This window comes from Poecile atricapillus, chromosome 14, assembly GCF_030490865.1.
Source record: "Poecile atricapillus isolate bPoeAtr1 chromosome 14, bPoeAtr1.hap1, whole genome shotgun sequence".
NCBI lineage: Eukaryota > Metazoa > Chordata > Aves > Passeriformes > Paridae > Poecile > Poecile atricapillus.
This window is the reverse complement of record NC_081262.1, coordinates 7,989,328-8,003,357: the sequence shown is the minus strand read 5'-3', so window position 1 is coordinate 8,003,357 and position 14,030 is coordinate 7,989,328. Positions and strand designations below refer to the sequence as shown.

The window sequence follows — 14,030 nt, the reverse complement described above, 5'->3', positions numbered from 1 at the left end:
CTCTGAAAGCAAGCAGCATTTCATAATGAATCCTATTAGATGTGGAACGTTCAATCAGACCTCTCTCTGTATTTGTAGAGTTACAGTGCACTCTTGCAGTAATGTTTAACTGGCAGAATTAACTGGTTATGAATCCTAAGGATTTCAAAACAAGCTCTGGAAATGTAGCCAAATTTTATGCTCAATTTGAATGGCTAAGTTCAAGGGGACAATTGTGAGCAGCAGATAATTCAGTGCTCCAGTTTAGCACTATCTGTTACTGTCTTAAAAATTAACAGAGCTCTGGATCCGTATCATTCAGCTGTGGACATTACAACAATTAGAAGGTATATAAATTTTAGGGGAAGAGCTATTTAGAATTGGATGTGCACTTCAGTGCAATTACTGAGTTCAATTAAAAATATTTTTTTACTTGTCTTCTCAGAATATAAAATAGTAACAGAAAAATGCTTATTTTATAATCTCTGTTCACCATGGAGTTGTTATGGGTTATTCTCATTGTGTGGAATATATTCTCTTGTGCAGAATAGCAGACTGTCTGTTCTAAATGAAATGCCAGTAGCAGATCTTATTGAATAAATAAAGCATAAATCTCCACATGCAGTGCACCAGGAATTCGAAGGTGAAATAGCTGAAACGTGACTGATAAATAGCTTCTGGCTTACATATCACAGATTTTAAAATAGGTAATCTGACATAATTTTTAAAAGGACTTAAGGAGGTCTAAAAACCAAGTTGTTACAAGTGATTAGGAAAGGGATAGACAAATAGAAAATGCTATTATGCTCTGTATAATCTCTGGCTTATCTGTGTGCAGTTCTGCTCCTCTCCAGAGAAATACATTGACTGCAAATATATGGGTGGCAAAAAAAAGATTTTTCACTGGAGGAGCATGTTAGAAATTCTCAGCCTGCATGAAAGGCAACTGAGAGGGGAATACAATAGCAATCTTTCAAATCATGAAGAAAAGGAGACATTTTTAACTGTTTCAAAATGCAAATTGGAGCATCCATTGAAACTATTGCCTTGCAATTTCAAAACAAGTGCATGACAGTGATTTTCTCCACAATGTATAATCGAGGGTAATACTGAAAATTTCTGTGGGTGTGGAAAATAAATGAGCTAATTAAATTGAAGAAAATTCAATCCAAGCACAAAGATGTGACTTGTTTATAAGGAAATACCTGGATAATGATATTTTGGAATAATAAGTACCACTATACCTTGTGTTTATATTTAAATCTTCTGGATAATATATAGTTCATAATTCTCCAAGGAATTTTCTGAACTGTTGAGATCAGTGTGCCTTGCTGTAAGAGCAGAGTGCAAGGAACTTGGAGGTGACTTTAACTAAACATGAGTTACCTTTTTAATGTTATGCTAATAATGACTAATTTAGTCCTAAAATGGAAATATTTGGTATCATGAGGAAATTTTTTTCCTTCCAACTAATGCTTATTTCTGTGCATGGCAAGCACATTCTAAATGTTTTCATAGTACATCCTCTCTCTTTGTACTTGCTGAAGTTTGTTTTCCTTCAGTTTAGATCTTGACTCCTGCCTTGCCATTCATTAGCACTGATAGATTACTGGTGCAATTAATTTTGCACCTGAGTAGAAAAATTATTTAGATGACCAAATGATGTCTTTATTACCAATCAACAAATCATAAGGATTGTTTGGACTTCACTGAATAAAATCATGCAGGCTGTGACAGGAGCTCAGACAAGACACTCATAACCATGTCTTCCAGCAAGAATATTAGGCAGTTATCCAAAAGTAGGTTCAGAGGTTTATTCTCTTACAAAGTTGCTATTACTGAGTGGCAGATTGATTAGTTATAAACATTTTGGGACACAACCATAGATGGAGAAATTAATTTGTTTTGTACAAACTCCCACTTAAGGAAGCTTAGTATGTTAAACAGACAATTTAAAAATCAGGTGACTTTTTAAAGCTAGGGTTATAGTGGCAAGAGTCTTTTCCAAACAATCTGGTTTCTCTAGGTTGCTTTCTGATGACTGCTATTTGTGATCTCTGCAGTTTGATGCCCATCTTTTTTGTGTGGCAGACATTGCTCAGTCAGCTTACCATTAGAAAATAATTTCTTGTCTAATATAATCAGGGGCATACAGACAGAACCCAGATCAGAATTATAAAAAAATTGCATTTTCATTTTACCTCTAGATGGTGATAGATACAGTTTCTTTAGTATGTGAAGCAAGTGGATTATTGCAGTAATATTATTTTGTCATATTTCTCAACTGTAGAGTATCTTGTTTTCTGTATACATTTTCCTGTGAAGTGTACAGTAAATGCCATTAGTCAAGCCTTTTTTTGCTATAATTACCAATGCCTGACACTTAAGATAATGAAACTGATATTTTATGATTCCTAAAGTGATATCAATATTTAAATAGCTTCTTGCAAATCCGCCTTGTTTGCAGAGCAGTGAACACTTTACATTATAAACCAAATAAGTTTAAAGATTAATATGCTAATCAGACAAGACTGTTACTATTTGCATATGAATAGGACACCCTAAGACTATAATCAATAAACATTTCTTACAATTTTTTTATTTCTTTGACTATCTTTAGTCTTGCTGTTTACTATTGACTGACATATTTGCTTGTAATATTTCTTTTTGTGTTACTTTAAATTATATTTTAAGACCTGTTGTTTTGCTGTGCACTTCCTCCGTGAAGGAAGACCGTACACTTTCCTATGAAAGGCTTTTATCACAGGATTATTTAGGTTGGAAAACAGCTCTGAAATCATTGAGTTCGAGTGTTCCCCAGCACTGCCAAGGCCACCACCAACACATGCCCCCACAAGCCACATCCTTGTGATTTTTAAATTCCTTCAGGTGTGGTGACTACTCCTGGTGTGGGCAGCCTGTGCTGGACAGCCCTTTCCATGAAGTTTTCCCTGAGATCCAAAGTAAAACCTCCCCTGGCCCAGCCTGAGGCCATTTCCCCTTGTCCTGTCCCTGTCTCCTGGGAGCAGAGCCCGACGTGGCTCCAGCTGCTGGCAGGGAGTTGTGCAGAGTGAGGAGAATCCCCTGAGCCTCCTGTTCTCCAGGCTGAGCCCCTTTCCCAGCTCCCTCAGCTGCTCCCCACAGGACTTGTGCTCCAGCCCCTTCCCCTCTGCTCCCTTCATGCTCCAGCCCCTCAGTGTCATTGCAGTAAGGAGGGGAGAATTTTCACAGAAACACAACACAGAAGAGATGGAGGAGAACTGTATCTGTTAACCAAAAATCTTTGAGGAGGACGGTGCCCAGAAAATACCTTGAATGAGAGATGAAACAGGGAAGGTACAGTCCAAGATCTGCCAGCTGGGCCTGTTGACCTTGAATTTAATCAGAAGCCAGCATGGCCTTGGTATTTCCAAGGTTGAAGGTTGAAAATTTCCAAGCATTGAAGGTTGAAAATGGAAAGCAATGGACTTGCAATTAAGAGTTGAAAGGTAAGCAACAAACTAAACCCAAACAATTAAACCCAAAGTTGCATTTTATTTTCCTGACACATGATGAGTTGGATGACTTCAGCAGCTGCAGCACTAAGCAGGCAAAAAGGAGAAATAAATAGTCTTCTAATCATATTCCATTTCAATGTAGCGCAGGGCAAGGAGAGAAGAAAATGAACTGGAATGATTGGGAGAATTTGAAAGAAAGTTGTAGCTTGTGAGAGTGATTTCAGAATGAGGGAGCCAAAAAGGTTGAATATCCCACTTTTTCTGCAATGGGACCCAAGGATGTATCAAAGAAGCTTAAAAGGAAGTATAAAGCAGAAAAAATTTTAAATAACTGTGATGGAGGAAATATACAAAAAGATGAGATCAGTCCTTGGAGACTTTTGTAATTACTTCTTTTTCTAAAGGAAACAGAATTACAGCTTTCTACATTGATTTGTTTATTGAAGTGCTGGATGCAAAAAATCCTAGGAAAGTAAAAGCAGAATTTCTATTTTCATATTATTTTATAGCTACTGCAGAAAGAAGCAAATAATTTATGTTCAATAAATATCTAAAATAAATACTAGTTATGTTACATATTTTAGAAACTGATTGATGAGATAGCCTCCTTTCCCTTGCCTAAGCACCCACAATATTCTGTTTGGAGAAAAAAACAGCACTATTGTCATTTTACCTATTTTCTCGTCTTCAGAAACTTCTTTCTCTGCAGTGATTGTCATGCATTGCCATGACTGTATGGTTCAAAGTGCATGTTTGTGAAATGATGTTAATTATCTTGAGTTCTTGTAAGTCATATTTCACTGTCAAAAGGAGCATATTATGCTATTGAGTGATATTTTTTTTGTGCTGATTTGATTTGTATATAAAAAGACAGAAACTATTGATTCCATGCAGCAAAAGTGGAGGTAGTGCTGCCTTTGTTCTCTAGTGGCCAGTCACTTTAATGCTGTTTTGGTGAGTAGAAGCAGAACTGTGACTGCAGAAGCACAGTGATCATTACTCTGCCAGTCTGTAATTGAGTGGATAAGCCTAAAACGTGTGACATTTTTCTCTTTAGTGGAACAATATTGGCTGCTTTTAAGGTTCATGCTTTGATATGTGTTGTGTCATATATTTGACACTATTGTTCATTTTTATGAACTAAATAACAGAAACTTGAAGATTTAACATAAATTACTTTCAAGTTTTTGTAGTCTTTGTGCAAGTGGATAAAATGGTCATATTGAAATAAAAGCTTATTCACTCTAATTCCTGTTATGTCTCTATGGAACACAAAATGCTGCTCCTATCACAGCTGAAAAGTTTCATTGTTCCATTTGTTTTTCATTATGCAGAAAATTCTTAAATTGGATCATTTTCAAAGGGGGAACTTAACCATAAATGCAGGCCTGCAGCTGTCTCAAAATATAACTTCCATTTGTATTCATTTCTCACACTTCAGAGGTAACTTTGGAGAATTGAGTTTGAATTTATACTTACCAGAATCTCATTGTCCTGAAGTAAAATGAAACTGGTTCTTATTTTTTTCATTAATACTTTTTACTTCTTCTATATGTTTTGAGTGCAGAAATACATAATTTTGATAAAACCTAAGTAGATTGAAATACATTACTCCCATTTCATTCTGTGCTTTTCTAACAGGAAAAAAATATTTCTAATCCCCTGAAAACAATTATTTAATAAATTGTAAACTTCGATCAAAATCTCTTTAACTTCATTTTCCTCAATAATTGAGATGTACATTAAAGTTGAACCAGTGTTTTAAGAATTAAAAAAACTTTATTATCCGAAGTGTAAAACCAATGGTACTTCACGATTTGTAGTGTTATTTGAAAGCAAATGTAAGGGAAATACTCACCAGTCAAGCTGAGTTATGTTAATTGAGTTACCTGAGTTAACATAAAAAAATAATGGTTCCAGTCAGCATTTTCTGGTTTTGTGTTCATGCTGATTAGGTTGTCCCTACCAAATCAGTTGCTAATTTTCCTCTTTATTATCACATGCTTAGGCATTGATTTGAAAGTATGTAACAAGCGAGGATCTCCAGAAAACCCTTTTTATTAGTGAGGGAAAGTAAGTCAGAAATACAGTAATACAGTAGAATTACAGTAATTCAGAAGTAATAGTTTTTCTCTCACCCATTTTTTATCCCCTTGTAATGCCTACTTAGCTGGTAAATGTCACAGGAGCTTCCTTAGTGCAGAACAGTCTCTTGCATTCCTTATGCTGTCCATCACTTTTTTCCATGGTCAAAACTATGACCTTGTCCAGCCTAGGACTGATTCTTTACAGACATTCTCAGTATTCTCTCTGTCCTTTGAAGTGTTCTGCTGCTGAAATGTCCCGAGTTCTCTTGTATCTTGTGCCATATATGTGGTTTAATAGAGTTTTCACTGCTCACCTCTCTTTAACACTATTCCCTTCCCTCTGGAATGGGCCATGGACTCACAAGGACTTTGACTTCAGCACTTTCGTGTTTGTGGAGCTCCCATCAATAGAGTTCTTTGTCTTAGAATTCATTTTTCATTATGTATTCAGTCCATCCTTCAAAGAAATGTGAGCCACATTTACAGGCAAGATTCAGGAGTAACTGTTTAGGGAATATCCTTCCTGATGCTTAATTTGGAATTCTACAGTGAGGGATGTCATTGCAACAGGAGAAGGTTCTGTAATATCTCGGTCAGTATCCCTTGCTGCCAGCCGTACTGGTGAGACACAAAAGTGAATCCTCAATATACCAATCTATATTTTGCATCAGAAAAGAGAAGTACTCACATGGCACTTCTGCAGATCAGGAGGATGTGTGTTGATTACAGACATTTGGTAACTGGAGCTGGAGCAAGTTGGAATTTTGGCATTTCTCCTTTTTTTTCCTCAGGCTTTTATATGTAAGTGGTGATGAACTGTGTCAGTTGGTACCATTCTCTTACCAGGACTTGCTAATAGAATTTTTGACTCAGAACTGCTTAAAGATTCTTAACCTATTAAGTAACTTTTGGCTCAAAACGCAGTACCATAGGAGCAGGATTTTTCATTTCAGTATGCAATCAGTAAACTTTTGCTTTCACATTGATTCTCTGAAGATTTTTGGCATTTAGGTAATATTAAGTTAGCAGGTAGTAGACTGATAAACACTATTAAATTACTACTGTTATTGCTATTGCTCTTCAAATCTCTGACTTCAGACATGTTTGTGATGAGAAAATAACAGACTAATTCATTAAACATACTTATTAACTGAAATTTTTCTTAGAGCTGCTATAGCTCAGAGCTACAGAAAGGTTACAAATCAATCTATACATTGGGGGAGACCCAAGTGGAAAATGCTACTAAGTTACAAACAGAATCTACTTACTTTATTTTTTTATATTTGAGACAATATTAAAGTGAAATCTTTTGTCTACAAGTAAGTATTCTAGCGGTGATTTTGATTTTGTCTGTACATTTTCATTACCCTGAAAATTATTTAAGTAGGTTAGGAATTGGATGATATCGGGGAAACAAGGGCATCAGAAAGGAAATGAAATTATTTAGAATTGATCTTTTAAATTTATCTGGAATAAGCCTGAGAGTAGTCATTTCAACTTGCTGTAGCATGGCCCTAAGATAACTAATGCCTTCAGTGATGAGACTAGGATAAATTTATCCAAAATAATTTTATGTTTAGTATTTACTTAGTTTGATTTCTCAACTGAATTTGGATTAAGTGTGTAGAAATCCCTTGGCTTGGGAATAGTATTCCCCTCTGAGATAAAATAAATTTAAATGTGTGCTGCATCATGAGCTTTAATATAGATTTCATAGTCTATTAGTTGATTATCAATAAATTCAATATGGCACAGGGATCCAAATGTTGCATTTTCACTTCTTGCTGTCTAAATTAAGTCAATATCATGTACATAGAAAAACAGTAAGAAATTTTCCAATAGTTTTATCTAAGAAATCAATCTTTGTTTTTGCAGTCCTGAAAAATTTCAATTACAGTGTACAGGATTCATTAGTTAGTTAGTTAACTGTGGGTTACAGCTTAACAGGTAATGTTGAACTGCATGATTCACCAAATCACATGTGCAAAGATAAGTGCTTAGTTAAATTAGGATTTCCATATTAAATAACTTAGTTAAAAATAGTGTAAGCTTTTTTTTTTTTGTCATCCCTGCGCCCCGAAGGGAAACTGAAACATGAATATTGGGAATGTATGCAGGTTGCCAAACCATATACTGGTTGAAGTGACAATAGGAAGGGAGAGGGCTTAGAGCTGAGCGAATAATGATTTTAGTATAGTTTTTACTACATTAAATAAACTTGATTAGATTTAAGCAAAATAGTCACATTTCATATATTCCTTCATTTGCCTTCAAAGATGTACTCAATTATTAAAACAGATGGTCCTGTAGGTGTTTAATTATCCTGTCTTTGTTTTCAAAGTAATAAAGAAATCTGAATACTTTTGGCAGATTTACTTTTGTCGTTCCATCATTACAGCATCTGAATTCTTGTTTCCAAAACTAGTTGAATTTTTGTTTACATATGCATTTTAAATTCACAATATTCTGAAACTTTCAAATTTAAATGTGCTAATTTTGGAATTATAGTATTCATTTTTTGGAATGATAGTCTTCCTGTAGAAAATTTATTAGTGTTTTCTACACTGAAATATTCTAATTTGACAAAATTTGCATGGTATCTGCATAATATATTGTATTTTGTTGCAAAGAAGCCTCCTATAAATTTGAGAAACTAGGTGTCTGAAGACAGAACTTCACAAAGACCAAAGCATGAGCAGCTTTTGTGGGAGAAGACATTCACTTCATCTCTGAAATACCATCAGTCCTTAGAAAAACTGAGTTTTTTCTCCTAAGGACTTGTAATATCTCAGAGAGAAGAACTCTGCTTCGGTCACCAGGGAAAGCTGCAATTCAGTGTTGAAATTGGTCAAAATCCAAATTTTATTTTTATCTAGTTTCCACAAAAATACAGTTGTTACTGCCCAGTCTTTGTGTGACACTGGTTGGTGTTGCTTTTTTACATAAGTGCTCTCCTGATATTTGCCTTATAGTTTACTACAAAGTTACTGGGGGGGTTTGGAGCTGCAAGGCAAGACAGTATCATCAGTACTGTTCCAGCATAATTCCTGATGTAAAATATTGGGATTATTAACACACACAAGGATGAATAAACTACAGATTCCATTGAAGGAACAAAGGGAAAGGCCACTTTGGATCTGAAGTTCTGGTGCTTGGTTTATAGTTTCTGACTTATGCTGTTTCAGCATTCTTTAAACTGTGTCATTCCCTGGGAAAGAGTGAAATCTCATTTTTCTGTAAGTATATTTCACTTCTGCATGACATTTTCCTAGAGAAAGCGAATATTTAGCATGTAATTGGTAATAGGCTCATGAAATAATGAGGAGCAAACAAAAACAGAATCACAAAAACTACAGCTGTGTTAAATTATACTTAATGTCCTATACAAGCAGAAAGAATAAACTGTGTTTATTTTCCAAACAATAAAATTTCTAGTTTAGTTTTCAATGTAATTTTGTTAGGAAGTAAATTAAGTTTCATACTTCAGATAAAATTAGGTTTTGCAATTCTGATGCTACAAAGCTAATTTACAAAGTTGAAAAACTGCGTTGAGGACATAGAAATCAATTTCATAGTGGTATTAGATTATTTTTTCCTTTGGTCACTGGGTAGTAGAATATGCTGGAAACCATGGTAACAAGAAATGCTGCCATGGTTGCCCCAGAGTCATGTTAAAATGAGCGAGCTGTGTTTGTCTTGATTAAAATAAGAGAAAGAGAGAGAAAGAGGAGGAGAAGGGAGAGAATGAGTTTAATGACCTGTGCAACAGCAAATGCACTCAGACATGGAACTGTGGCTGTGGAATCCTGGAGCTTCACATGGTGCCTCACATGAAGGTGCTGAGCCAGGAGGCTTTAAGGAGTGAAGGACACACATCAGCCCTGTTTGTCTTTACATTATTCCTTTCCCTGTCTGTATTTTGCAGGTTTATATCAGGATAAAGGATGATGAGTGGAATGTCTATCGAAGGTATGCGGAGTTCAGAAGCTTGCATCATAAATTACAGAATAAGTACCAGCAAGTCAGGACTTTTAACTTCCCACCAAAAAAGGCCATTGGAAACAAGGTACTTGAAAGAACTCACAGTATCAGTAAAAGTTGGGGGAAAAACCTCTTATCCATACAGAAAATGAGGTGACTCAAATATTTTCACACCTGCTAGTACCTGCTATTCTTACAGACTTTCTCCCTAGCATCTGGAGATTCACTGATGTGGGTAATGCACTGGTTTTTCCACTTACTGAAAAGTTTTACTGAATGAGAGACTGATGGTACACAAATGCACAAACCCTCAAAAACTGTACTGCACATGTCTATGTGTAAAATGAAATCTTCATTTTTATTTAACACTGGTGAATAATTAATTAAATATTTCAGTAAATTTCAAAAAGTAACAATCTAAATTCCTTACATTTCTTGCAGTCTTCACCAAAACTTTTAAGTTCTTTAAACCAGCTTTTTAAAGGCACTTAGGTACTTAACTCCTGTAATCTGTGTCTTTGTGTCTTAGCCCTGCCATTTTAAAATGGGAATTTCTGTTTTCCTGCCCTATAGGGATTTTGAAACAAAACAGTAAATATTGTAGGATGTATGTAGTAAATATATAGTACAATATAATTAAAATCTTAGTCATCAAAACTTTAAACTGATCAAGAGTGTAAATACATGTTGCAATGGACACCACAAGTCTGGTAAGGATTGAAAAGTAATCAAAGTAAATTTCCTTTGCAGCACAGGAATTATTTGAAAATTTTGTTTAGCTATCACAAGTAAAATCTGCAATGTATTGGAGATTTAAATTGTGCTTATGACTAAAAATATCTTTACTAAAGTGCTGGGTTTTTCCATTTCAGTTTTTAAGATTACTCAAATTTCTTAGCTTTTACATAGGATTTTTTCTTTTTACTATATTTTTGCCTTTGTATCACTGAGTTCTTGTATTAAATATTTAAGAAGCTCCTACTATAGTGATCTGTGTAGTCATCTAAAGACAGCTGACATAATGACTAAAAAACTCAGATCTTCATGTCATTGTTTGGTTTAAGACCACAGTAATACATGTTTTATTAAAATGCCGCAATCGTCCTTTGTCTGCGTTAGAAAAATGATCCTTGCTAATTTGTATGAATAGAAATTTTCAAAAATAAATAGAAAAAAGTTAAAAATTCCTTACTGGCATTCAGATGTCAGTGAATGTATGGATGTTTAAAGATAGTAACTGACTTCCAATGATTTCCCAGGTATTTTGTAAGAATGAGTAGGTAAGTTTGGCACATGTGAAATGACAGTGATGCCCATAATCTGGGATGGGTGGTGGTGATACAAATGCATATGAAATTTATCAATGAAATCCCTAGGTCTGTTTGGTTGGCATGAGGTCCATTTAATGTAGCTCATTGCCTGCTGACTGAGGAAATGGAAGTACGAGAGCTTTTCTGCTTTTTTTGCCATCTATTAGGTCATGCATTTTTCATTTAATTTTTAGTGGACAGTTTTGTAATGGAAACCAGGCATTTTCTTCGTTGTTACATAACTAATTCTCCTTTTTTGAAGTGATGGAGTATCAGCCACTTCAGTAAATTATAAAAGGAGCCTTTTAAGCTTTTTTTGATACTCTTTCATCCTTAATTACTTTAAATACTAATTGAGTTACAACTTCAGTTGCACAATTGATGCATACAAAATTATCAGTTGAGCAACTCATTAAAAAATTTGCATTGCTTATTCTTTCGGTGCTTTAGCTTTGAGCCAAAATTCTACCTTAATCTTGCATAAACCCACAGCCACTTATCAGATCTCAGAAGGGTTTTTTCTTTCCGGTGAGAAGTGGATGCCATCCCTTGCACTCCTGAAAGACTCCTGTGGTGAGATGTGGGGCAGTGATGTGGTTGTGACCTGGCAAGGGACAGAGTGACACTTTCACCTGAGCTGTGCAAAGCTCAGTTTGTCACATAAGAGTTTATTTGCACAGCACATTATGGAGGCAGAATTTTGTCCTTTTAGTGGGGCTATTTTCTGTGTGTGTCACAGAATGTAATGTACTTTGGAATTTGTAGCATTTTGTGCAGTTGTCCTTGGAAAAGAATTGTGCTGTGTGACTGACTGAGATGGTCCTGCTTTCCACAGTTGAAGGTTTAAACGGAAGGTTTAAAAATTCAGTATAAAATTAATTAATTCATGTGGGAATGTCTGTCTTGGAATTCTGCAGAACTTTCAGTTTAGGATGAGGATTTGTACAGGATGTTACACGTGGAAGTGTTTGGTAATAAACATAGAAGAGATATTGCCAATACTACTTTTTTCAATACTGCTTTTTAAATTTAGTGGCTACCAAAGCACATTTACATTTAAATATGCAGTTAGATTTCAATAAATATTTTTTCTCTCTGATATTACTTTTGCTGGTTTTGATAGAACTGGGGCTGTCTTCCCATTTCTAGATTAATCAATGCAATCTTAAATCGGTGCCTAAAGAATAGTTTCAGTAGCTGAATTCTGCTAATAAAAGTATCTCTTACATTAATCTATGATTTTCACATCCTTTGCAACTCCTCAGTGTTATAAGATGCCCAAATAAGATACTGGTAAAAACCAGTCCTCCATGTGTAAATGGTTAAAAATTATCAATTTACAGCTTTTGGAAAATGGCATTGATAGTTTTATATCCTTCAGGTCAGAACCTGGCTGAGTTTATTCACTGCATCCCTTTAATGCACTCTGTACTGTGGGGCTAATGAAGATAATGTGCTTATTGTAAATGTCAGAGGCATCTAAAGGTCTTGCTGTAATTGAACCCAGCACTGAATTTTGTGATCAGTTACCTGTCCCAGATTTAGAGAACCTCCAGGACCACAAGAGGACACCATATTCTGCAGAATGACCTGGAATCACTCCTGCAGACTGACAAAATATTGTCCAGTGCTTTGCTATGCAAAATATTGGAGCTCAGAGGAGGGAACTTAACTAGAAGAGAGAAATGTAGAATAAAATACAGAGAAGTATTCATTTTCATGCATATTTTTCCTGTTTACTGCAATAGAAGTCAGGGAGGTCAGGTTCAAATGCAAAGTTGCTGAATTTGACATTGGGAAAATGCAAAAAGAAAGCAGAATTTCAGCTGAATGAGGATTTTTAAAAGTCAGAAAATCAAATCTTATATATATTCATCAACTAGCAGTGGAATTTGAAAATATTTAACAATTATAACCCATTATTTTTAATAAAATATAAATGTTGATAATTCTGTTTGTAATGTATTTTTGCCTTTCATTTGTTTGCCTTCAGTTGGGACAATTTATCTTAAAAGTTCATGTTCATGGTATATCAACAAATTATATATGTAAGATTAAAAACTAGCTTTAATGCTTGAGGAAACCTAAATTTAATATACAGAAAGCCAATTAGTTGAAAAATAACTGAAAAGAGGAAAGAATACTTGGACAAGTAACCTTTTTTACAATTACAAAGAAGTGTGTGCATTTGCCTTTCAGCTTGATAACCTCATTTTCAGCACATTAGTTTAACATCTGAATTTAGTAAGTTAGAACTAAAATAAAGCAGAGAAGAGAATAATTTGTTTTTTAAATGTTGCTTTGAATTAAGTTAGATATTTACTGAAGGAAAATAATAATGCTTGCAAGAGTCCATGTATTAATTTTTGTATATACTAGTCCCCATGCTGTGTATCTTCTACTAAAGATCTTTCAGTGCTGATAGTAAATAGTTGTCAAACTCTTTATGAGTAATCCTGGCAAGTATAAGAGCTCTTTCTTCAATTCATCAACGCTTTGAGCAAAACAAGAAATATATTTGTTCCTTTGTGTTGCAAGTATAAGAGAAATGCCATATACTCAGCATTTATTTTAATTATTTTTAACCTGCAGATCAAATTCTTTAAAACTTAAAATTTCAACTGTATTGTTAACATTTGGACTGTTCAGGTTTTGTAGCTTTAGAACTTGTTCCCCATATATCAGCCTTGTGATTTACTCAGTATTTTCTATGTAGCTGAATTTGTAATTTCAAACCGATTTTTCTTCTGTGGCATAGATTTTTGCCTTTCAGCAAGCCTTTGGGTCCTTTGGATCTTTTGAACTCATCTGTCCATTCTCACTGTTTGTAACTGCTGCCTTCCCATCAGGAATGCCCAGGACAGGCTGGGTTCCGTGGGGCAGCACTACAGCTCTGCAGTGTGCCCACTTATGGGAAGGTCATGAAGAGCATCTTTATACACTCACAGCACTTGATTGGAAAGGGTTCCCTGTAGGTTTTTGCATTCAAATTTTATTTCATTTTTTTAATTTAAGATAACTTTTAGCTTTCATTTGGCTTCTGAACCTTTGTTGTGTTGTGTTGGTGTCTCTCAAAATAATGATTAAATATTAATACATGAATATTTACTGGACTGACTAGTCTAATTTTTTAAATATTGCAGCATTCTTAAAATCCCAGTTGCTGCTTGTACATT

At 34.8% G+C, this 14,030-nt stretch overlaps 1 protein-coding gene across 3 annotated transcripts in view; it reads left to right on the top strand.

Annotated features, from left to right (window-relative positions):
* SNX29 (sorting nexin 29) overlaps nucleotides 1–14,030 on the top strand; it is a 97,679-nt gene that overhangs the window by 47,020 nt on the left and 36,629 nt on the right. For all 3 annotated transcript variants that reach the window (XM_058849897.1, XM_058849900.1, XM_058849898.1), the window contains exon 19: nucleotides 9,489–9,629. In XM_058849897.1, coding sequence (XP_058705880.1) covers nucleotides 9,489–9,629 — 141 coding nt within the window. The remainder of the gene's footprint in view (nucleotides 1–9,488; nucleotides 9,630–14,030) is intronic.